This window comes from Etheostoma spectabile, chromosome 5, assembly GCF_008692095.1.
Source record: "Etheostoma spectabile isolate EspeVRDwgs_2016 chromosome 5, UIUC_Espe_1.0, whole genome shotgun sequence".
Taxonomy (NCBI): domain Eukaryota; kingdom Metazoa; phylum Chordata; class Actinopteri; order Perciformes; family Percidae; genus Etheostoma; species Etheostoma spectabile.
The window spans coordinates 25,103,008-25,127,963 of record NC_045737.1 but is presented as its reverse complement, the minus strand read 5'-3'; the positions used below and the strand labels follow the sequence as shown (position 1 = coordinate 25,127,963).

Sequence of the window (24,956 nt, the reverse complement as noted above, 5' to 3'; positions counted from 1 at the left end):
CAGCATGGTTCACTTCATTCAGCTGAATACTGCATTACAACGACAGTAATACTGCAGTATTGCTACAGCTCAACAGCTCAGTGCTGCAGGTAAGACAAAGTAGTTATCGTCTGTGCTGCCAAGCGTGATCCAGACATGAACTGATGTGACGTCTGATCCGATGTTAACGCAACTTCTTTCCTCCTGTGAGTGGCGGCTGTTCTGAACTAAAGAAGTTCTGCAGGTTCACTAAAGGATTACACAGCTATACTTGATGCAACAAAAAGATGGTAGACTTTATTACATCCAGATTTTAGCGTTAGAAGGTACATCTTGCAGCAGAATTCTTTGTCCGGTAACTTCTAGTAACTACATTTACATACTGTGAACAGTTTTTTTAATAGAGAATCGATATTGAATTGCGCGCGTGTGTGTGTACTGTATATGTAACGTCCCAGTGTCAATGTGGGGATGTTTGTGGAAGATGTCCACACAAACAACTAAATGCTTTGGCTTGACTGGAACGTCTGTGGTAGATTTCCACGAGATGGAGTTATGCATGCCTAAAAAACATTTAAAATGTAAAAATAAAGTAAATACACCTAAATATAAAGATGTTAAACTAAAGGGAAGGTTTTGAAGTTGAGGTTTTCGGTTGAAGAAATAAAAGCTTAGAGTTTCTGTTAAAGCAGCTGCTGTCTGCAGCACTTAAGGAAATATTCCGAGTGTTCAGGTCACTCTGATGTGTAAAGGCTGCCTTTTACCAGCATTAATATTTCACCCTGTGTTTAATATTTCATCGGCTAATCGCTCCGTTAATGTCTGAATTAAATGTTCTGCCGTCTGATTAGACTGATGGAAGTGGAGAGTAACAAACAACTCTGATCGAATTATTCATCAGACTTCATTCATGATTTGTCAATAAGCCTCAGATCGTTCTCATTTTTATATCTTTGCAAACTGAATATTTGCAACAAACAGCGGATTTAACTTAAGAGAAATTTCTTCAGAAATACAAACGGCGGCTGTTTTTTGTGTGTATGTATGTATATGTTTGTGTATATATATGTATATGTTTGTGTGTGTATATATAGCATATATGATATGTATAGTGTGTGTGTGTATTATATAATATATAATAGTGTGTGTGTGTGTGTATATATTATAGGGTAGTGTGTGTGTGTGTGTGTGTGTTTGTGTGTGGTGTGTGTGTGGTGTGTGTGTTTGTGTGTGTGTGTGTGTGTGTGTGTGTGTGTGTGTGTGTGTGTGTGTGTGTGTGTGTGTGTGTGTGTGTGTGTGTGTGTGTGTGTGTGTGTGTGTGTGTGTGTGTGTGTGTGTGTGTGTGTGTGTGTGTGTGTGTGTGTGTGTGTGTGTGTGTGGTGTGTGTGTGTGGTGTGTGTGTGTGTGTGTGTGTGTGTGTGTGTGTGTGTGTGTGTGTGTGTGTGTGTGTGCGTGCGTCGTGCGTGTCGTGCGTGCGTGCGTGCGTGCGTGCCGGCGTGGCGTGGTGTATAGACCTTGGTCTTGGGGGTTATATATATATAAAACCCCCAAGACCAAGGTCTAGTCTACAGTACATGGGTTATGTTTCCTCTCAAAAAAGAATCCTGTCCACATAAGTGCTGTTTAAAAAAAACGTCTCAGTTTACATGAAAACGCAAAAAAACACAATTGAAACGCTGTCAAAAGTCGGCCAAACCAAGAGGAGCATCAAACACATTCTGACTCTGTTCCTCAATATATTGGAAGACTAACACATTTATGTGCAAACATGTAAAGAAATCCTTTTAGAACCAGCACTATTTTGGCTCCATCCATCATTGTGCAAAATCTTGTCATTTACAACGCATCATCAAAGGACATAACGGCGTAGACTAAGTACCTGTGTACCTGTGGACTAGACATCAACACAAGACCTTTTTTCACACTTCTTGAACATACTTTAATAATGTGCCATCAAAATCAAAATACACAAGTAATAAATCAAAAACATTAAGAATTACTTGCATATTTATTGAAATTTAAAACAACTGAAATATAACTTCACCCAGAATCATCAGTCAGCCTTTTGTTTCTTTCTCAGCTCTTTTTGTTGGTATTATCACCGATAGAAATATATCGACAGAACGTTAGATGTTAAATCTTCCCCTGAAGCAGCAACATGTTGATTTGTCCAACAAATGGACAAATGGAATGGGTAAAGGTTTGAAAAGTCTCCACTTGGTCCTGGATCGATTGTCCTGCTCTGTACAGATGAAAAAGTGGTTACTTTTGTTTTTTGGAGTCGTCCTTGTTGTGATGTGATGTCACATCTGCTCGCCCAATCACCACTAACATCACTGTCCCAGACTCCTAAAAGTACCTTAACCTGCATTCAGTATCGCCTCCTGACTGAGTCCACATTTAGTTCCAGGAACGCATCCCTGAAGCCAGTGTAGAACCGTGAAACAAAAGCAGAACCACAATCAAGAAATAAGTAATAGTTTCCTTTAACTTTGTTCTTCTAATCCAGGAGTGTCAAACCTACGGCCTGTGGGCCAGAACCGGCCCACCAATGGTCCAATCCGGCCCACTGCATGACTTTGCAAAGTGTGTAATTAATTCTAATTCCAGATTTACCACTTTAATCTGAGAAATTATCCAAATTCTCTTTCTGTAAATTTACAACTTTAGAAATTCTGAGTTTTTCTCCAAATATTACCCCTCTGTCCCGGGTCCATAAGATAATTTTTTCTCCTACATTGGCCTTAGAACGCTGCCGTAGCAGAAGCAATTTGCTTTTGCCAACTTCAAGCTGACAAGAAACTCTGTGGCAGATAAAGTTTCTGATCTTTCCGAGTGGTTTACTGGTCTGGTCCACTTTAGCTCAAACTAGGGTTATATTGCCCATGAACCAAAATGAGTTGGACACTTATTCTAAAGTAAAGAATTCTGTCTCCAAACATGAATGGGTTCTTTTGTTCCTGTACGTCGTCCTGTAGGAACCAGTCCTCCCAGCGTGCTGGTGTCAGTGCGGGTGTGGTTCCGTGTGGGTCAGCACGCGAGGCAGCAGGGGCGGGAATGGGTGGTGGTGGTGTTGGGGGGCGTGGCTTCGGTACAGGTATAAGTCCAGTGTGGGCGGGGCCGGAGGGTACAGGTAGTGTGTGGGCAGGAACATCCTGCCGGCCTCAGCCAGCAGCTCCAAACCCACAGCTGACTGACGCTTCCACTTCGTCCTGTCGTGTCGGAGGAAACAGATCAACCTTCAGATTTAGAACAGGTCTATAGTAATGTTTATAAGTACAACAATATACCAAGACAATTCTAACTGTATTTGGTGTAAAACACTTTGTGCTGAGCCCTGAAGATTTATTTTTAACTTGTTCAACTTGTACAAGTTATTTCTTTAGTTATTTTTATTATAAGTTGTTATGTATTTTGTGCCCACATTTTGAACACTGCAAGATCAAATTAGCTTTTACCTTGAAGTTTACATTAAAACAATAAGATTTACTATAAAATGTTTATAAAAGGTTATTAGGCCAAAAATGAATTCCTTCTTATAGTCAAAAATTCCAAATATTATTTCATTATATAATTGTTATTTTTCTTTGAAGAAAAACAAAAGTAATCCTAAAAATAACAACTGAATGAAGTCAAGCATGTCCAAGCTAATATGAACAATTGATGATTAATTTAGACCTGCAACCAATCACAGGAAAGGATTCTCAGAGCGCATGGAACAATACAAATAAATCAATAAATAATCAGTTCTGTACGCTACTCCTGCTCTCTTTGATTCTGCACTAAAAGCTCTAGATTTGTTTCTGCATGAATTATTAATCATGAATTACAGCACACACTGCTGAATTATTGATCACGCAGCGTTCATTATTTATCAGAAAATGTCTCACATGTGTCTGTCTACAGTGATACTGAACTCAGACAGACTAAACTACACAATTGTTAAAGCAGGAAATGTAAAAAATGTTAAATAATATTTTACTCTCTTTTCTTGTATCAGGTCCTTTGTATTTTGATCCATATGTTTTATGACAAACTACTGTTTTGGTACTAAATCTTATGCAGCTATGGTGTATATTATTGAGATTTCAGATTTTTGGCTTTACCATTTACTAAAGAAGATCCAAAGCTTTTACCAGCTACTGAATGGACCCCGAAACATAATGACATCATTTTGTTAAACATATATTCTATAATTTACCTCCTGTTGTGGTATGTTTCGTTATACTGCGTGGTCACAAAAAGACACAAAATGACCACAAAGAGAGAAAAAACAAAAGAGACACAAAACAACCTCAAAGAGAGAGGGGGGTTTACTCGTTTGTGCTCAGAGGCCCATTGTCTCATTATGTGTCCAATCTTCTATGATATGTTACCTCCTGGTCTGGTACCAGGTCTTGTGTTTCTATGATACTTGTATATACCTCCTGGTCTGGTACCAGGTCTTGTGTTTCTATGATACTTGTATATACCTCCTGGTCTGGTACCAGGTCTCTTGTGTTTCTATGATACTTTTATATGTTACCTCCTGTTCTGGTACCAGGTCTTGACCTGTGTGTCGCTGAGCTGCAGTGAAGCAGCCAGCTCCATGCGGTCCTGGACACTCAGGTACTTCTGTTTCTGGAAGCTTCTCTCGAGCTTCGACAGCTGCTGGTCGCTGAACGCCGTCCGAGCTTTACGAGGTTTCTTCAGACTATCCATCACAAGGTCCGAGGCCCCGCTCTGCACTGGGTGATTGACAGGTGTGACATCACATCAGATCCTTCAGTCCTGCAGTTTATCATTACTGATAGAATGTGACTAAAAACATTCAGTAAGAAATATTCTGAAATGGTTTGGTCATTTAGGGACAGGGTTCAATTTGTTTTAGACCAAGAAGCAAAGCTGCTGTCTCACTTTGTTTTCAAGGTGGATTTGTAAAAAATGTGATTCTGAGGGCAGATATAAGCTGTCACTTCAGAGTCATTGATGATGTTCCCTGTGAGGTCAGAGGATACAGCGACTATTTATACTTTCATTATTAATTCTTCATCAATATTTCAGTCTCGTTCATTCTGATCAAAACTTCTTATTTCTGTTTCATAAAAACTTCATTAAAAATAAAATACACACTAACTGGATTAAACCGGTTTACCGGAATCAGTGTTGTTAAACAGTGATATGATGATTAACAGCTGTTTTGTTTAAGATCTTTAAAGCTCCAGCATTCATTTGAAGACGGTGATATTTTATAAATGGTTTATTATTTTTATAATGTTAGCATTGCTTTGTCCTTTTTTCATATCGTGATACAAAGCCTTGAAATGTGACATGAAAGTGAATCTGATGTAGAAAATACCGTCTTTCAGTGACACTTTCTGATTAATAATTAATCAGCAACTTTGACATTTTTTATCCTTAATTGGCCTCCTTAATAAAACCTTCAAAGGCAGCATCGGAATAACTAAAATTACATGAATGTATACAATTGATGCAGTGCAGAGGGCTTTATGTAAATAAAGAAGAGTTGCAGAAAATTTTAACCTTACTTTAAAAAGGGTTATTAACTAAAAAAACAAAGTTTAAATGTGTTATTTTAACTCCGAGCTGAATGTTTATGATAGCGCGAAGAAGGCTGAATGGCTTCATGACATATTATTAGATATTTGCCATTATAGTCAAATATTATTATAATTTGTTGTTATTAATAATAAATGAAGAAAATCAGGAAGCTCTAAACGAAATAAAATAAGAGATTTCTAAAATAAATCAAATTTTCTTCAGCGGCGGCTTTGTGTTGATTTACAAACTCTTATTTATTTATTTATTTTCAACAAATAACTACCTAAAAACATGCTTCATATTTTTAGCTCCATTGCTTTTAATAAGATATTAAATCATCTGAATCCTGAAACGGAAAACAGTTTTATTCTTAAAAATTGCCGCATATCATATTAATTACAACGGCTTCATATTCACTATTATCTCAAATGTTTTCTGGTCACATAAACAAACCGTTTTTATTTCAGATTATGATTTACTGAAACTGTTTTTTATTTCGGAGCAAAACATATAAAACCACTAAATTCTCATTTTGCAAATATTTTGTACATTAAAATGACCTCCTCAGTATAGGTTATGAAGATTGTAGTTGGTCATGTCAACGCAAACTAATAATTTTTCTTATTTTGTTGTATTTCTGTAATTGTATTATTTTTCTGGTCTCTTACCTCTGGATTCACTGTCAGAAGAGAAGCTGCTGTGACTTTTATCCTGACAGTCGTTTTCCGGTCCGGACTGGAATGGCTCGGTTTCTAGCTCAGGGTGTCCCGGGTCAGAGTCTACCAGTCCCGGGTCAGAGTCGACCAGATCCGGATCAGAGTAGGGCCGGCAGTCCCCCAAGATGTCCCGGATAAGGAAAGAGGAACTGACGGTGCGGGGCTGGATCTGCTGCAGATGACCGGGCAGCAGCACACACTCCAGCCGTGGAACCGGCTTTCTTCGCGGGGAAGGAGGCGCCGAGCAGCCGCTGCTGCTTCCCGGGCTGAGCTCCGGAGGGTCTGCCCGGGAGAGGAGCGCGCCCGCCGGTCTGAGGGAGAGCAGAGAGTCGATGCGGAACCTGGAGCAGCCGGAGGCAGAAACCTCCATCTCCCTCCTGACTCAGGTGAGTTTGTGCACTCAGGTGTTCGATACAGCAGCGGAAAATGACGTAGGCTACAACTTAAAATATATAGTTTGATTTTTACAGAATTTTCCTTTTGAAATTCTGTAAATTAAAAATACCAGATTCACAAAGATAAAAGCCCAAACTGTTTAATTGCTTTGTGAAGATTATTGATCCAGGTGGAGAATCCATTAGCAGCTTATTTCTTTTGTACCATGGAGAGGGAAAGAAAGTTCCTCCTCCAACTGACTGTGTAAACACACGTGTGTGCGTGTGTGTGTGTGTGTGTGTATATTAAAGACCAGTTATTGTGGCATATATCCAGAATGTGCATTCTCTGCTCTGAATATTTGCAATAGAATGCACGTGATTGGCAAAAGTGATGTCAATTCATCTGTTATAATATTATTGTTGATAACTTAAGTGTTCTTTTTGAAGAACACTTAAGAATGAAGAATTGAATTACAAATACCTGCAATATATCCAGTCTAGATATTAAATGTTAAAATTGCCATTTTATTTTTTAAGGATTGTAAATCCTGAATTTAGAATTTAGACTAGTACAATAAAAGTTGCAGACATATTGAAAACTAGTAAGAATGTTAATGTGGATATCTTTACTTTCCATTCTGACTAGTGAAAATATTATTTTGACTGGGATAAATGCTAGTATGAATGTCTGAAATGTAATTACAGATAGGCGTGTGGTTTGATTAAATGTTAAACAGCTTGCCATAAGAGCCCTGTGGGTTGCTCTTACCACAGGTTGTGTTTTGGTAGAATCAGATGTGAATAGAAGAACAACACACAGATTTATGATTTTTTTGTTTCATTTATTTGAATTAAGGTTGAACATGTTGTTTTATCCTCAGCTCAGTCCACACTGTACGTCCCCAGACCCTGAACTCCTCTCCTGGACACAGAGTCTGAGTGATGAGCCCTGACCGCCTGGAGACGAGCCTCCTGGTCCCTGAAGGTGTCCAGAGCCGGAGCAGCCTGAGGAGGATTCAATACATTTTTTAAAGCCGCAATAACTGAAAGTTTTGTAAAAACAACATCTGACATATTATCAGCTTATAAAGTAGTTGATGCTAACATGTTACAGAGCAACATGATAACTTATTAGGAGTCTTTGTGTGTGTGTCCAATAGTCTCTCTCTGTTTTTTGTCTCTACTACTTCCTTAGGGAAATATCTGTCTCTCCAGCTGCTGAATCCTTCACTATTTTATGTTCACCAGCTAGTCTCTAACTGGGTTTGTCTGCTGTTCGCTGCTGAGCAGCAAGTACACAGTGGGTTTATCAGATCTTTTATTCTGAAAAGAGATTGAAGCAAGCAGGGAATGTTAAAGGAAAACCAAAAGTAGAAGCTAAAAGAGACTAAAAAGCTGCAGCAATGGAGACAATTCATTACTATCAGAGGCACTTTACCATTACACACACACGCAAGTGCAGCTTTAATGAAAATACCTGGACAGAAACAGGAAGTTCTTACATGTATGAAGCGGGGCAGTTTGACCGGTGTCTGTGTGATGGGCAGAGCTTTGCTCCTCCTCAGCAGGCTGGTCCTTGTGTCGGGAATACATCCTGGTTTTATCTGCACACACACACACACACACACACACACACACACACACACATTCTGATACCAAACTTCATGTCTAAAATCTGTTTCCAACTCTACAAGACACCATACTGTTCTCCACAAGATGATGACATCACACTGTTCTCCGCAGGACAATGACATCACACTGTTGTCTTAGAGATGATGACCATTGACTTGGACCACATGCTCTCACCCTCTGCAGCTTTTTGTGGTTGCTGGTTTGATTCCTGCTCAGCTGTTCATCCATCCAGCGGTGAGCATACTCATGAGAGAGGAGGTCTGATAGAGGAGACAACACCCTGACGGACAGATCAATCAGTGTGGTAAGTCAATCGGCTTCATTTAATAATCAGCTCTGTGGTTGTTCTTCTGACCTGGTTGTGACTCCAAACGTGATGTCGGGCACCGCTGGGCGACGTGAAGCTCTGCCTTCCTGCTGTTTGGGGGCAGGAATCTTGCTGCTGTCCTCACCCTTCTGAGCTCGGTACTGACTCAGCTCTTTAGCCGTCACCAGACCTGACTTCACTGCGTCCCGGTTCAGAGACACAAAGTCCGTAATGAGTGGTTGATGAGGAGCAGAGTGTCCACGTCCGGACTGAACCCTCCAACTGGACAGAACTGACATGACACAGGGACAATGCTCAGAAACTACAACTCCCAGCAGGCCTTTCTGCAGGTTTTATGGGAGTTGTTGAAAGCCTAAACAAAAAAATCTTCTTTTTGCGTTAAAGGTTCTTAAGGAATATTTTATATGGACATAAAAACAAGCCAAACAAATAAATATTGTCGTAATCATCGACAGTCAAAACCTGCACACGCAATTTTTTGTACCTAACTTAAACCTAAAATTTCAATTTAATGCTACTTTACTGATCTCTGTGAGGATAGCAGCAACGTTTTATTATTGAAGATCTTGGGGATTTCTGGGGGTTTGTTTCAGATATGGGAAGCATACAAATGGAAAAGCTGCTTCTCCAGGTTTAGTTTGGACTCTGGGGACAAAGCAGACCCAAACCAGAACTATTTGAGACCAGAGCCAGAAGCATCTAAGAGGTCTGGTTCAGCTTTCTAACGGGGCAGCAGATCAAAAGTAAACCAGACAGTGATTCATAAACCACCAAGAGTATTAATAAAAAAACATTAAATAAAACCATGTCTGAGATGTCCACAGAAAGATAGAGGTACAACACAGATCTGTGCGTGTGTGCGTGTGTGTGTGTGTGTGAGTGACAGCAGTGATTGTTGCCTGAAGGCATGTTTCCTTCATTTAAATACACTGTGACAGCTGACCGATGCTAAGCCTTACACAAACACACACACACACACACACACACACACACACACACACACACACACACACAAACACAGCAGTATACATAATCCTGAGCATTGTGTTTTGGAAATGTTAGCGAACCTTAAAGGCATAGTTTAGATCTTTTGAAGGGTGGTTGTATGAGGTATGATATATTTTGATATTTAATATTTTTATCTTGATACCTGTGCACATGGTGATCGATTAGTTTGTTTGTGTTGTGTGAATTATGCTGTTTTAATGGGTGAGGAACTAACAAACAAACAAACCAATTAAGGAAGTGTTAGACCAGCAACTTCTGCAAGGTAAAATAACTGTTTTTCTCAAAGGGGTCTGGTTACGGTGGCCAACAAGGGCAAATGCCCTGTAACTTCACAAAACACACGCAAATAGACAAAACACAAGAAAACAGCTTCATTAATTTGACAACACATGTGCATCCTTCAGCAAACGCGCTGCATATACACACAATACAAATACATAAACGCGTGTTGTTGTGTAATCTGGATGCAGCGTTTTTTGTTGCATTTGTTTTCAGGGTTTGTGTGTGTTTCTTTTTGCATCGTTTTTTTATTTGCGTCGCTTTTATGTATTTGGTTGTGTTGTGTGTGTATAAGCAGCGCGTTTGCTGAATGCTGCACATGTGTTATCAAATTAATGAAGTTGTTTTTTTAATTTGCTTGTGTTTTGTCTGTTTGCATGTGTTTTCTGAAGTTGCAGGGAGTTTGCCCTTGTTGGCCACCGGTACGGTATGGTGGCTTTGAAGTGAGCATAGATAATGGCTTCAGGGCTGGCTAATGGCAAGGTAAAGTGGTGAAAATATTGTAAATATAGTGTACCCTTAAACTGACATTGATGTTTTCAGGTATTTAAAATACATTTAATCAGAACAGCTTCTCCAAACTGGGGGCGTGCTGACCGCCATCAACTGGAGCTAATACATCGACTATGAATACCTATCTCATTCAACCCCACTTTAAAATATCCAAACTATCCCTTTAAACACAGTGTGGCCCAGTATGAGTGTTACATGCTACATGTGAATCCTATATGTTATGTGCTGATACTCTTTGTTGTTGTTGTTTACAGTGGTTGGGACTTACCCTCAGACACGCCTCCATCTCTGAGCAAGTTGCTGGTTCCAAAAGTGAACTCTGGACCAGGAACTGACAGACCTCTGGACCTTGTCTGACCCAAAGACGCCTGCACACAGGAAGAAGGACATCACCATCATCATCCTCACATATAAATATCATCAGTAGCTTCACACTGTCCTAGTTTAACTTCATTTCTTTAAAATTTCTTTCAAAAAAAACATTCAGACTTCAAATTTGCTGTTTTTTTCCCTTTACACTATGATGGAGAATATTTTAAACCCTAGTCAGTGGTGCATTCAGGGACTCTTTTACGCCCAAAGAAGGTTTTTCCTCCATGATCTCTGCCGTCAGAAACACAAACAGAAAAACATCTTGTGAACAGGATGATGTGAATGTGTTTATTTCCTTCAGAACCTCCTTGAATGCACTACCATGGGGAATTTTCCAAACATTCTCTGATCTCAAACTGTAATAAAGATAGACTGATGTCTCTCTGGACTTGGTTGATTTTTACACTGAAACTAGCAGTTGCCTGGAAGAAAGGAAACAATATCCAGTTTAATAAGCCGTCTGTGAGCCCCCGACCTGAAGGGGCTCCTTTATACTTATGTCAGTCTAAAGTGCTTGCATATATTTTTCAATTTAAACTGTTCATACTGCATAGAGAGAAGAGAGGGTCACTGGGGGCCCAGCAACTCATCATTGGCCCTAGGCCCTTTGACTTGTCTGGACCTTAAAAACCTGAACAGCTCAGTCTGTGTCTTTACTGCCATCTAGTGTTCATAAGGAGGTTTTACACACAGCAGATTATCGACAGTCACACAACAGACAGTCTGAAGGACAGTTCACTATGACATCACTAAAACTGTATGATGCATCATCCACAACTGGTTAGGGGGAGTGACTTTGGCATAAATACAGTCTGATTAACTAACGCAAAACTGCTGAAACTGAAGCTCCTTCACAGTAAAAGCCCTCCAAAACTCAATTGCTCAGCATCTACACAATATTTGTATGTTGACTTATTTGTTAGGTTTACATATTTCCTGTGAATGTTTTATTTGACAGGAATTTAAAAAGTGATTCTTTATATTCATGCAGTGTCTTGTTTACCTTGATGAGCAATGGATTGGTCAACATGGAGTCTCTGACCACACCCACCCTGGGTGAAGACATGTTTCTTGTGAAGACGGTCTTCTGTGGTATGACAGTTATTAACGATGTTAGCACTGCGGTCACAGGTGGGAGAAGTATTCACATCCTTAACTTTGGGAATACACCACCGCTCAGTCTTGCAGTAACTGATGGTTAAACAAGGAGGGTTAAAGTTCCTTTATTAAAGGTGCTCTAAGTGATGTTTGGTGACAGCACTTCTTGTTGACGTTCAAAGTAGTTTCCCCCTCCCTCCATCCCCTCTCCCTCCCTTCCATGCTTCCACACACTGACCCACCAACCCCCACATGCTTCTTGTCTGTTACTGGTTGGAGGACTGTTTGTTATGTTTGGTGGTGCAGGTTGACACAGTTTGTTTTTGTTGCAGTTTGTGGAGCCTGGGCTGTCTGCAGACGCCGCTTTTTTTTCTTTCTTTTTTTACAGTGTGTTCAGGGAACAGGCAGGTAGGGGATAGTGAGGAGATGTTTGCTGTATGTGACAAAAAAATGTTGTAGCCTAAAAAATGCGTTACAACGCTTAGAGCACCTTTCATTTTAAAATACTTTGACAAAACAATCCCAACTCCAGGTCCACTTATTGGCTTCCAACTGCATCAAAGGTCTTTATTTTTTCAGTTGACCTGGATTCCTAAAAGTGATAAGTTATAGAGTGAACATGACAGTGAAGTTGTTGTGAGGCTGATTTGTTTTAGTCATTTCTGGTAAAACACACAGATAACACTTTAAATACATTAGTAACCATGATAGTGAAATTGAATAAACCTGAATGAAAAAAACAGTATACAGTCAAGAGAATGTGTCACAGAGAATAATACGAAAATAAAAACACGTGTCCACAGGATGTTAATGAACATATTTTACTGTAAGTAAAAAAAAAAACTATGAAAAAAAACAACAACCTCTAACTTGATTTCAAATATTAAAAAAGGCTCGTTTGTAATCCTCTAATAGTTTTAATAGATTTAAGGTTAGCTAACGCTAATGTGTAACAGTGAGTTTAACTTTTTTTCTGAAAACTGATCAGTGTTCATAAATGAATACAAATTGTGTGTGTGTGTGTAAAACTGCCTCAAACTACCTGAATATTAGAATTAAATGTACCAATGAAATGTTGTTCTTGGGTTTAAAGACATTTCAACACACAATGCTTCCTTCTTTAGCTAGTTAGGTTAGCTAGCTACTTTGCGGTGTTGTTGTAATTAATATTATTACTGATATCTCATATTGTCAGTAATGTTGATACTGATACAACTACTGATACTTGTAGTACTTATTATTGTACATCAACACATTATTTAGTCGCTAATTTAGAGATAATTAACGCTAGTAATAAGTTAATTTACCGTGTCGTCGACGTCGAGCTGCTCCGTTGCTATGGAAACAGGACGCTAAACTTTGACGTCAAACTGCACCAGAAAAAAACTGTTCAACAGGAAGTTTCATATTAAAGTTGAACAGAGTGAGATGTTCTCTTAATACATCCATGAGTGAGATACAGCAATGCCATGGATGTATAAAGACTTCTGTGAACGCACCATACTGTCTATGGGGTGCACCTGGAGACTTTTATTATTATAATGAGTAAGAGCTGAGCATCTGATTAGCCCTGCAGTGGGCACCAAAGGCATTTGAATGGGTGTACGCTTCAATAATGCAAAGTTATAATAAAAGAAAAAACAAAGTACATTATTCTTCTAAGAGTTCTACGTACTGTTTGATAGTGTCGTTACATTTCTTTGTGTTTAGAAGTTTGAGAGTCAAAAATACAGTGAAATTGGGGGGTCACATTTGTTTAGGTAAACGTGATTCACTAGTACAGCGACACATAAAGGGTAAAGCATGGGTGTATGAAGAGGGGTAAAGTGATTATCCTGTACAATAATGGGTTTTTTTGTTCTGTTGTTCTGTTTTTGTCATCGATACAGTTTTATTTCTTAAATATATTTATTCTGTTTTACTGTGTTGTATTCATAGACTGGGTTCGAGCCGTTTTCGGTGCTTTGTTTTCCGGAAACACGTCAGAGTGAGACGTCTGTTCCTTCCTTTGCTCGTTACACACGTAGCGTTAGTTAGCGGACAGCTGCTCTGCTCTCATGTCTCCCCGGGTCTCCTTGCTGGTTTTCGGCACAACAAATTCTGCAGTTCTCTGACAGTCTGCTCTTTCGGCGTGTCTTTCCCCAGTCAGAAGAGATGATCTGGTTCTGGTTCAAAGCGGCGGTTATACTCTGGCTCGTCCCCGGGTCTCTGGGAACCGCAGCCCGGCTGTACACAGAGGAAGACCCGCTGGTGATCCTGAGTAGCAGCAGCCTGAAGCCCAGCGTCATTAACTCGTCCTCGGCCTGGCTGGTCCAGTTTTTCTCCTCTTGGTGTGGACACTGCATCCAGTACTCCAGCACATGGAAGGCTCTGGCCCAGGATGTCAAAGGTACAGCAGCAAACACACTCGGTTTGGTTCCCCGTCCGCCCGGACTGTGCCATTCTCCTTTGTAAACAGCAACACCAGACTCCATTCAAAATAGGACTACTAGTTCATTCCTGATTGATCGGTCAAACGACGATTCGTGTTAAAGTATCATACGGTGTGTTTTATGATTCTATCGTTCATCCCCTTTAGTTCGGCCTTAATAAAAGGAATACATCAACACTTAATTACAGAAAAAATCCCAGCTCCTCGTGTGACTAAAGTGTTTTAATTTGTGTGAAAGCTGCAAAATAACAGGTTTTTGAATGAAGTTCCGAGTGATGGTGTGATTGCATCCAAGAATGGTTTAGATAAGACTCACCTGGCTAATATTTATCTTAATAAACACGTATTACCACATTATTGATTATGTAGTACTTGCGTTTTTGTCCCTTAATAATAAACCGTATTTCCTGACGCTAGCTACCATAATCTAAGAGATTCCTATAAACCAGCAGTACATTAGCTTGATTAAGCTAACAGGTGGTTGTGCTAACAGAGAGAAGAGCTCATGTTTCCAGGCAACCGAGGACGTTAAACCTGAATCACAAAATACTTAAATAGTTTACCAGTTAATACTGTTATTTTTAATCAGCGGTTTGCTCAGTTAGCTAACAGCGTCAGAGCTCTTTTAATTAATATCGATTTTTCCACAGTTATGCATGTATTGATTTCAACACATTCTAAACCAGAACGTTATATTACATTATAATAGGTTATTATAATACTCACCACCAGTATGGAACTAAAGGTTTGCTTAGTTTTATTTGTCAGCTTTAAGCATTTCTAGCAGTTTGTATGTAAACACTGAAAGCATATGGACTGTCAGTTAATGGTAGGCTATAATTCGTAACATTGCCACGTTGAAATGTATAAAAACGACGAGACCTATGTTATATATTGTGTTGACTTGTGTGGTGTACTTAGCATGTAATTTAAAAGTAAAAAAAAAAGTTAGAACATGTAATAAAAGGCATCTGTGGAACATGTTGCTGGATTGAAGATTGCCCCAATACTAGAATTTCTCAACTTTGATACAATGCAAAAAGAAAATACTCAATACTTATGGCAAAAAGTAAGAAAAAGTCTTTTTTTCTTCTTTCTTTTAAATTAAAAACTTGCCCACAGTGCTGCTGGGACAGAAAAAGGTCACTGAACACATACCAACACATTTGTAATAATGTTAACCGTAATTAACATTATTATTATTATTATTATTATTATTAAGCTTAATGTTTTCCTGACATCAGTAGGTTGACATATTCTATTTGTTGTTATTATTACTTTTAGTATTATTATTCACACACACACACACACACACACACACACACACACACACACACACACACATCGACACAAAGGGGAACCTGTGGGAATCAGTCTGCTGTCTTTAGCTCCATCTGCCTCAATCTCTCTGGGAATAATTCAAGTGGAGACCAGCTGCCCCCTCCGACAATCACCCCCCCCCCCACCAGCCCACACACACCCCCGCGAACCCTGAAAGACTGGCAGCTGGGAGACAAAACACACACAGAGTGTAGGTTTGGTTTCAGAAGTGTGTATGTGAGGGAATAAAGTAAAAAATAATATATCTATATGTATATACCCCCCCGTCTCTCTCTGTCTCTCTGCCTGTCTGTCTCACAGACTGGCAGCAGGCGGTCAGTGTGGCGGTGTTGGACTGCGCTCAAGAGGAAAACTTTGACATCTGTAAAGAGTTCAGCATCAAGTTCTACCCGACATTCAAAGTATGTTACGTTACTGGGTAATAGTACTGAGTCTGACTGGGTTTTCTGTGTGTTAGGACTATATAATACCCTAACAGTGGGCACTACTGTGTAATAACCTTTCTGTTTGTTGTCTTTAGTATTTTCGGGCTCACAGTCCAGTGACAGAAAGAGGGACGCCATACAGAGGTGAGACACAATCTCACACTACCTGTCTCTAACCTTCTGTCTTACACTACCTGTCTCATGCTTCTATGTACCTGTCTCTCTCTGTGTCCAGGTGCAGACAGAGAGATCCAGTCAGTAAGACAGTTGATGGTGAACATCCTGCAGAACCACACCAAGCTGGACCGGCCTGATCACTGTCCTCCACTGGAACCGTACAGGTGCCTAAACCAGACAGAACCGGACTGAAACTGGGGGAACCGGCCAGAACCAGACTAAACCAGCCAGAACCTGACTGAACCAGACTAAACCAGAAAGAACCAGACTAAACCAGACAGAACTGGACTGAACCTGAGTGAACCAGATCAAACCTGATTGAACAAATCAGAACCTGACTCTATAAAAAAGTTTGTGAAAGATTTTTATTTTTTTAAATGATTACAAAATATTATTTGATGAATCAATGAGCCATTTTCCAAAGCAAAAACTCAGAATGTTCTCTGGTTCCATCTTCTCCAGTGTGATGATGTTGGATATAGCTGAAACAACCATCAAATAACAGAAACTACTTTAATAATCAATTTTTAAGCAAAAATTACAAACAATGTCATATTACCAATTGGCTGCAGGAAACTGTGACTCTGACATTTGATAGTGTCCAGATGAACTGACAGAATCATTGTCTCTGTGTCTGTCTGTGTGTCTGTCTGTCTGTCTGTTTGTCTTCAGCTCTGTGGAGCTGCTCCCTCTGGTGGGTCAAAGGTCAGATCACTACACCGCCATCATCATAGAGGAACCAGACTCCTTCGTAGGACGAGAGGTAACAGCAATAATAATAAAAAAGGATACAGTTCAACTTTAACTGGAGATCAGAGGCTCTAACTGTCTGTCTGTCTGTCTGTCTGTCTGTCTGTCAGGTGATCTTGGACCTGCTGCAGTACTCAGGTGTGGAGGTAAAGAGAGCTCTGAGCTCTGATCTCCCTCTGCTGGATGCACTGGAGATCACAACCTTCCCCTCTGTTTACCTGCTGCACCCGAACGGAACACGCACACACCTGCATGTGTGAGTACACACACACACACTGATTTGTTGTGAGTTAAATAATATAAGATGTTTGCTTACAGTCCATATTTGTTAGAAATATTTTTTTGAATTATATCAACATCGTCAATACACTATATCTTCAATTACATGGACAGGTGTTTTAAATAGGATCTAACTTCAACCATTAAACCACATAAAACTATCTTAGTTTTGTGAATAATGGACTAAAGGATCTCATGTCCGTGGTCTAAAACTGTTGATCCTCACAGAGATAGACATACAACAGCACACACCCACATACACAGTTTATTCTTCATTAAGTTTTTATTTGTATTTATTTGGATATGATCAGGAAGTCTCTTCAGATTCAGTTTCTGTTTCAAAAGAAATATTCAACCACAATGATGGCACAGAGCTGAGTTGAGTCATCGAATATTTTAATTGTGTAAATACATACACACCAACCTGCTCCTCTTTTTCTTATTCTTTTTCAGTCAGAAGCGGTTGCGTTTCTTCTTCTCTTCCTTGTTGAGGACGTTACCAGGAGTTCAGCGCAAGTTGAAGTTGGGCAGCAGCAGTACCAGTGAAAGCCAGATGGGGGCACTGTCAGACAAACACAGCACCGAGCCCTGGAGAGACTTCGACAGGTCAGAGACTCCGTGAGACGCACGCCTCAGCTTGGCTTGCAGAGTCTGGATCTTTAATAAATCTGTTTGTGTCTGTCTGTAGGTCAAAGGTGTACGCGGCTGATCTGGAGTCAGCCCTCCACTACCTGCTGAGAGTCGAGCTGGCTACCCATAATACCCTGGAGGGGGAGGAGTTGAAGATCTTTAAGGACTTTGTCACTTTGGTCGCAAAGGTAACAAAAGAGCCTCAGACGTTTTAAAAGGATCACACTTTCATTTAGTGTCACAGAATACAGACTTAAACATAAAATACATTAAATATATTACAGAATCTGTAAAGACAATTGCTAAAAAACAACAACTCAAACTCACGGAAGGAGGAATGTACATCAGTGACAGTATTAAATAGAAAATCAGTTCAATAGAATGAGAGATGAAAAAAACTTCTCACCCTGCTGGTGCCAAACTGCACAAACTTATACACCAGCTGAGTTTTGTATCACTGCTGCCAGTAAAGCAGCTCCCTCTCTACCTATACAGTTGTATCCAGGTGGGGGTTCTGTAGTGAAGCTGATGGAGACTCTCTCTGATTGGCTGCTTAGTCTGCCGCTACCGCAAATCCCCTACCAGGCTGTCCTGGACCTTGTGGACAACAAGATGAAGGTGAGACACACACACTAAAATCACACATACTAAACACATGTACGCACGTACACACACACCAGCAGCTGACTTCCTGTTTCCTATCCAGATCTCAGGCGTGTTCCTGGGGGCGGAGCTTCGCTGGGTTGGTTGCCAGGGCAGCAGGGTGGGGCTTCGAGGTTACCCATGTTCCCTCTGGACTCTGTTTCACGTCCTGACCGTCCAACATGATGCCACGCCCACTGCACTGGAGAACACAGGTACACACACACACACACACACACACACACACACACACACACACACACACACAGCTGTCGCAGGGCAGGGTGCGAGTCCCTGTGTGAACTTGACGCGTGAGGCCCGATTCAGGCCCGGTTTAGCAGGGGTGCAAAAGCATGCACTGCACCCTCAGTCTAATATTTTGGCCCCTTAGTTCAAATTTGAATAACAAATGCAAGAAAACGCAAATGGGTTTGCTTTCAAGGATGGACAAAGATGGAAGTACAAGAGCACAAATGCACACACACATGTGATTTCTCCAGTCTTGCCCTGACTCTGTCTATCTGTCTGTCTGATGCAGGTCTGGAGGGCGAGGCGGCTCCAGTGCTGCAGGTGATGCGTCGGTATATCCGGACGTTCTTTGGCTGCGAGGAGTGCGGTCGACACTTTGAACAAGCAGCTGCTGTCAGTATGAAGCAAGTCCAGAACCGAGAAGACCAGATCCTCTGGCTGTGGAACCAACACAACATGGTCAACTACCGACTGGCTGGTACATGCACTCCTTCTCTTCCTCATAACTGAGTGAAATGTGAACATATTGTTATCATTCAGTGTGACTTACAAGTCTTGAGGATATCATTATCTCTGATGTCCATCCAGAATAAACATCTATAAATCCACTTAGAAATCATGGACAAAAAAAAAGCTGCAGAACTTGCCTGAGAATCATCATGTTTCAGTATCAAAGTAATCCAGTGATAGTTTTCTGTACACCCATGGGTGCATTGCAAACGGGAGATGCTGACAGATCATTCAGCACACTTTAATGGAGACACTTAGACTACATGGAAACTTTTTTTTTAAAGATTATTTTTTGGGCATTTTAGGCCTTTAATTGATAGGACAGTTGGAGATATGAAAGGGGAGAGAGAGGGGGAGTGACATGCAGCAAAGGGCCACAGGCTGGAGTCGAACCCGGGCCGGCTGCGTCGAGGAGTGAGCCTCTATACACGGGCACCCGCTCTACCAACTGAGCTATCTGGGTGCCCGACTACATGGAAACTCATATAGACTCAAGGCTTAAAGTATTCCGGCATCGTGCCGGCATTCCGGTGTGCAGCCGTGAGGAAAAATAAATAAATACATTTGGGAACTTGCATGCGGTTTTATATTTTTGAGTCAATTGATTTCACCTACCAATCATATGAGAGGAACAGAACTCTAACTAATGCAGAGCTTAAAGTACTCAGGCCTGGTGCAGGATTTCTGGTGATGACTATTTTAGAAAAATCAATAAATCAAAAAGTCCACCTGAGATTTGTTTTGATGCTCTAGGTTTAACCAATCATTGAACTTCCACCTACCAATGAAACAAGTCCTAGCCAATCAGATGCAAAGTAGGGCGGATCCTTGCTGAAAAGCAAGAGTGCGGTGTGTGGTCTCCGTGGTAACGTGGCTAAAAAATGTAGATACAGCTTTAGTTTAGAAAGAAGTTCAAAGTTCAAAGCGGTACACGATTTGCGGCCACTGTGTAAAATATATCTAAAGCCCAAACTGCCTCGACAAAGGTGTCTGTTAGGAATCAGCATGGTCATTATTTAAACATAACGGCCTAGTCCCAGAGTTTAGACGTCTAGCTATATGAAAAGTTAAACAAAGCAAAGTTTTTAATAAATGTACATGAACAACTAATGTCAACATGGACAAAATCATGAATGTACTAATTTGCATTTTTGATGATGACCTGGCCAAAGTAACAACCCAACATCTAGAAAGTTCTGTTTTCACAAAGATTCAATGTAGGATTATCTTATTATTGCAATATAAAAATCTACATTGACTCTTAATTTAATATATGGTTGGAAGAAGTAAAAAATGTATCCCAAACTTTTTACTTATTGACTTTTATTATTGTGTAATGTAAGAAGGACTTTAATTGTTTTGCCAGTCAAATTAACTTGAATGAGTGCATATCGAAACATTACCCTGTGGACACCCCCCTCCCCCCCCCTCCAAAAGTTTCAGACTCAGGATTTGTTTTCACTTTAAGCGCTGTAGACTGAAAACACAATCTCAAGTGTTAGCTCACTTTTCACTTTGCCTCTACAAAGCATCATGAAAAAAAAGCAAGTACATTAAGACAAAAACAATGATGGCTACAGAATCCATTAATATTTTTTCTCTCCTCCTTCAGGCTCTCTGAGTGATGACCCCCTCTTCCCTAAAGCGCCGTGGCCGAGCCCCTCCCTCTGCTCCTCCTGCCACGAGGAGAAAAATGGCGTCCACGTCTGGAACCATAGCAACGTACTCTTCTTCCTCAGACAACACTATGGAGCGTCCAACATATCCCCTAAATACTCGCTGACTCCACCACAACTTCCTGCACCTCCACCAGGTACTGATCCTGTCCAGACCAGCCAGCCTCAGGAGGAGCACCATGGAGGAGGAGGAGGAGGAGGAGGAGGAGGAGAGAGGAAGGAGGAGGAGGAGAAATCTGTGAAGCAGCCAGAGCCTCAACCAGGACACCAGGCTCTGAAGGAAGAGGTTCTGGGAGGTGGAGGAGGAGGAGGAGGAGGAGGAGGAGGTGGAGGAGGTGTGTGGATTCTTGGTCTGGGTTTCAACAGCGTGGACATGAGTCTGTGTGTGGTGCTCTACGTCTGCTCCTGCCTTTTCCTCATGCTCCTTTTCTTCTTCTTCAAAGTCCGATCCAGGAGATGGAAACTCCGACACTCCCGCCTCCACGTCTGACCAGAGCAGTTTAACCCAGACCAAACCATTTTAACCCAGACCAGACCCTTTTAACCTATACCAGCCCTTTTTTAACAAGGACCAGACCATTTTTACCCGGACCAGACCAATTTAACCAGGATCAGACTGGTTTATGGAGGTTAAAGTGTGTATCTATGGTCCTGTTCTGGACTCTGTGGGTCTCTCTGGGCACCGGTTTTAAGAGGCAGTCCACCCAAACAATAGAACAATGTCCCCTGGTTGTACCTGTAGCCGGTAGACCTCTGGCGGGCCAGGTATATGTTCACCTGTGTGTCAGACCTGGATGGTCCCAAAGAGGGACATGATGGGAGACCAGTCAGCACACTGGGACTGAACTGGACCAGACTGGTTCTTCTGAGTTCACTTTGTGCCAAATGTTTTAACCTGCTGACAGGCGGCAAACCTTTCTTCTAAGGCCACGCCTCCATCTACACAAACACTGGTGTGTGTGTGTGTGTGTGTGTGTGTGTGTGTGTGTGTGTGTGTGTGTGTGTTTTGTGTGTGTGTGTGTGTGGTGTGTGTGTGTGTGTGTTTGTGTTGTGTGTGTGTGGTTGTGTGTGTGAGTGAGACTGTTTCTCTAAACTTAGACCCATAGACCCGTCCTGATGAATTATTGTCTGTGCAGACAAACTGACTGATTGATTGGAAGTATTATAATAATTATCCTGCAGTTGTGGTGACTGCTGGCTTTTGATTTTAAACACAAACTGCCAACATTTATAAAAGTTTGGATTCGTACAAATTACTTGGTGAATTAAATATGAGAAACTGAGCAGAACACTAGATCGAAAGTGTGTTCATACAAATATATATACACACATATGTATACATATTTATATATTATATATGTGGGTGTGTATATACTGTATGTAGTTATTTTTTAGCTGTTTTCTTTAAACAATTGAAATCAAATTCTGGATTTGAGTCAAATAATGAAATAAATCTCGAAACCTGATAACCCATCAGCTGATGAACATATTAAAGTCTCTTAAATCTGGTTATTGACAAAATATGTCCCACTCTGTAATATATAACAGAACAGTTCAAACATTAGTATCAACTTTAAACAAAAAGACAACAAATGTTACTAAAAAACAACTGTGCGTGTGTGTGCGCGTGTGTGTGTGTGCGCGCGTGTGTGCGTGTGTGTGCGTGCGCGCGCAAGAGAGAGAGAGAGAGAGAGAGAGAGAGAGAGAATGTCACTGATTCACCTGTATGCTCTACTTTATTCATGATTTACTCTTCTGCTGTTATTTAAACTCCTAAACAAGAAAAGGAGATAGAAATAAACAAATGGGGAGTAAAAAGCTAAAATATTAATACAATAATATAATTATTATATTCACAATGACGTCAGTTTCAGAGGCTCCTCTGTAAATAATCCTAAACAAAGCACAAATCCCTGAATTTAAATAATTTCTACCAGTTCATGCCTTGAATTTAAAACAACATTGAAGTTTCTAGAGAAGAACAGCCGTAGTAATCCTCAGTGGAAACTCTTTATAGAGAATACATGAAGAAGTATTAAACATGTGTTTTCAAACCATGAACCCTCATGGACAGTGATGTCACTCAGCGACGTAATGAGCCAGCTGATGATGTGACATCACTACAGAAAGTTTACAAGAAACAGATGTGATAAAGGTCATGTAACAGGTTTTACAATAAGGTCATTAAGTCCCATGTTGAATATATTTTAACTTTGGAATCCATTAAAAATGGTCTATTTTTTACCCAGAAATGAAATTACCAAGCAGAATTATAAATTAAAAGAGAATAGGGCAAGTGCTGAGTAGAATGATACTGTGGTTAAATGTCAACATGAGAAATAGTTTAATTTCAATTGTGAATAGCTGTATTTATAAGTAATTTGCAAGTTAGCATTTCTTTTTCTTTTTTAAATCTGGTAAATTGCTAAAATTTAAACATTTCAATTAAAACAAAAACATAAAGAAATGATTTAATTAAGTTTTCAGTTTTTGATTTCAGGTTTAAAATTTTTACTTTCCATTATTAAATTGACATTTTCATGAAAAACAATTTCCTTTTTTAGAGCTTCTTTTTTACATTTGTGTTAAACTAGTATTGAGACATGCAGTAAAATCTTATGTTTTCCTGACGTTTTCGGTTTGATTTTATTAATTTTCTCTTAAGTATTAACTCTCAATATTACTTATTCTAATGTTTTGAAATTTAATTTTAACAGATGTATTTTCTGGCTGGAATGTTCCTTCATAATTGGATGTGCGGTGAACAGTTTGTGATTCTCAGTGTTTTATTTATTTAGTAGCGTTTTTTATTTTCTGCTGGAGATATTCATGACAGAGCAATGAGTCAGGAGCTGCTGCAGTAGATTCCTTCAACGATCCCCCTGATAAAACCTGTTCGGGAAAACCTCCTGAAACCTTATTGATGTATTTATCTGCTGACGCCTGAACGCACCGTCCAACCGCCTCACAGCTTTTGTTGTCTGCTTCTTTTTACTCTCTGTTCTAATTTATTATTTCAATGAGATGTAAATAATCCGTCTGAATAAATCATGTTGCAGCTCACTGATGCATGTTTACAGCAGGTTGTTGGTTTAAGCCCTCTCAGCCACTGAGCAAGGCAGCAGCTCAGTGTCAGACTGAAGCTTCAGGTCTAAAACTTTAAACTGGGCTGAAGAAGCTGACAGTCTGACCTCGTCAAGTTGGTTCATATTTAAAGGGATAGTTTAGATTTCTTGAAGTGGGGTTGTATGAGGTACTTATCCAGTCGGTGTATTACCTACAGTCTATCGGTCAGTTTGTTTGTGTTACTGTGGGACTTTGTTTTTTTTAAAGGGTTAGTCACACAAACAAACTAAGCAATCAAGGCAGCGGTAGACCAGGAACTCCTGTGTTCTGTAAGGAACAATTAGAAAAGGAAGAAGACAAGGTCAATGTAAAGTAAGTCCTAGGGTATGAGGGGCCATCTGGGACATTATTCACAATTACCTCGCACACCTACAAGTGAAATGCTCTAACACAATCTACCGAAATGCTTTCATACGCTACTCTCACGTACTATACTGAAACCTCACACACACACACACACACACACACAATGGAAACGCTCTCATAAACACCCCTGTGTGTAAGGTTTTAGTATAGTACGTGAAAGTATAAATTTTCAGGGGTGCGTATAAAAGTATTTCAGTAGTGTGTAGGAGCATTTCACTTGTATGTGTGTGAGGTAATTGTGAATGATGTCTCAGATGGCCCCTCATACTGGGGCCTGCCGTCTCGCATTTTAGCAGATCACATCTGGATGTCAGTCAGTCTCATAGACAATGCTAACATGTTGATGTTTAGCAGGTATAATGTTTGTTTACTATCTTAGTTTAGCATGCTAACACTAACTTATCAGTAAACACAGAGTATGTCATAAATTCTGGAGGTATTTGGTCATAAACCCAAAAAACTGGACACATTCAAATGTAGCATTATTTTCACAGGATTGTTATTTGTTCTA

The 24,956-nt window shown here is 40.2% G+C and overlaps 3 protein-coding genes and 1 long non-coding RNA gene across 7 annotated transcripts; 2 read left to right on the top strand and 2 right to left on the bottom strand.

The window, feature by feature from the left end:
* Positions 1-1,165: 1,165 nt before the first annotated feature.
* LOC116690001 (uncharacterized) lies at positions 1,166-24,020 on the top strand. The gene is made up of 2 exons (XR_004332123.1): positions 1,166-1,358; positions 22,029-24,020. It is a non-coding gene; the product is annotated as an uncharacterized LOC116690001 (long non-coding RNA).
* On the bottom strand, positions 2,711-6,638 carry barhl1a (BarH-like homeobox 1a). The gene is made up of 3 exons (XM_032516715.1): positions 6,189-6,638; positions 4,505-4,706; positions 2,711-3,191 (listed from the first exon to the last, which is right to left on the bottom strand). Exons 1-3 carry the CDS (start codon positions 6,604-6,606, stop codon positions 2,984-2,986), a joined length of 828 nt encoding a protein of 275 aa, XP_032372606.1. The 5' UTR covers positions 6,607-6,638; the 3' UTR covers positions 2,711-2,983.
* On the bottom strand, positions 7,435-13,240 carry cfap77 (cilia and flagella associated protein 77). Of its 3 annotated transcripts, none has more exons than XM_032516727.1 (7): positions 13,150-13,240; positions 11,749-11,836; positions 10,642-10,741; positions 8,601-8,844; positions 8,420-8,525; positions 8,116-8,217; positions 7,435-7,618 (listed from the first exon to the last, which is right to left on the bottom strand). In XM_032516727.1, exons 2-7 carry the CDS (start codon positions 11,809-11,811, stop codon positions 7,496-7,498), a joined length of 738 nt encoding a protein of 245 aa, XP_032372618.1. In that variant the 5' UTR covers positions 11,812-11,836; positions 13,150-13,240; the 3' UTR covers positions 7,435-7,495. The 3 variants fall into 3 exon arrangements, with proteins under 3 accessions (XP_032372618.1, XP_032372617.1, XP_032372620.1); XM_032516726.1 differs by having other exon boundaries at positions 11,749-11,832; positions 13,151-13,233; XM_032516729.1 differs by lacking the exon at positions 13,150-13,240 and adding an exon at positions 12,343-12,420 and having other exon boundaries at positions 11,749-11,834.
* qsox2 (quiescin Q6 sulfhydryl oxidase 2) lies at positions 13,885-24,016 on the top strand. Of its 2 annotated transcripts, XM_032516608.1 has the most exons (13): positions 13,885-14,232; positions 15,916-16,016; positions 16,136-16,184; positions 16,276-16,381; positions 16,890-16,980; positions 17,078-17,223; positions 17,700-17,852; positions 17,935-18,064; positions 18,372-18,494; positions 18,583-18,733; positions 19,057-19,245; positions 20,890-21,443; positions 21,526-24,016. In XM_032516608.1, exons 1-12 carry the CDS (start codon positions 13,998-14,000, stop codon positions 21,441-21,443), a joined length of 2,028 nt encoding a protein of 675 aa, XP_032372499.1. In that variant the 5' UTR covers positions 13,885-13,997; the 3' UTR covers positions 21,526-24,016. The 2 variants fall into 2 exon arrangements, with proteins under 2 accessions (XP_032372499.1, XP_032372498.1); XM_032516607.1 differs by having other exon boundaries at positions 13,886-14,232; positions 20,890-24,016.
* Positions 24,021-24,956: the final 936 nt, after the last annotated feature.

Excerpts from the sequence above, each read along its gene's own strand:
- cfap77 (XM_032516727.1), bottom strand. The coding sequence starts at position 11,811 with ATGTCTTCACCCAGGGTGGGTGTGGTCAGAGACTCCATGTTGACCAAT. Across the intron at positions 8,845-10,641 it reads AGATGGAGGCGTGTCTGAGG|TTCTGTCCAGTTGGAGGGTT; the intron begins GTAAGTCCCAAC and ends GTGTCATGTCAG. Across the intron at positions 8,218-8,419 it reads ACCACAAAAAGCTGCAGAGG|ATAAAACCAGGATGTATTCC; the intron begins GTGAGAGCATGT and ends GTGTGTGTGCAG.
- qsox2 (XM_032516608.1), top strand. The coding sequence starts at position 13,998 with ATGATCTGGTTCTGGTTCAAAGCGGCGGTTATACTCTGGCTCGTCCCC. Across the intron at positions 18,065-18,371 it reads TTGTCACTTTGGTCGCAAAG|TTGTATCCAGGTGGGGGTTC; the intron begins GTAACAAAAGAG and ends CTACCTATACAG. Across the intron at positions 19,246-20,889 it reads GGTCAACTACCGACTGGCTG|GCTCTCTGAGTGATGACCCC; the intron begins GTACATGCACTC and ends CTCCTCCTTCAG.
- barhl1a (XM_032516715.1), bottom strand. The coding sequence starts at position 6,606 with ATGGAGGTTTCTGCCTCCGGCTGCTCCAGGTTCCGCATCGACTCTCTG. Across the intron at positions 4,707-6,188 it reads TTCTGACAGTGAATCCAGAG|TGCAGAGCGGGGCCTCGGAC; the intron begins GTAAGAGACCAG and ends TCAATCACCCAG. Across the intron at positions 3,192-4,504 it reads ACCTGGTACCAGAACAGGAG|GACGAAGTGGAAGCGTCAGT; the intron begins GTAACATATAAA and ends CCGACACGACAG.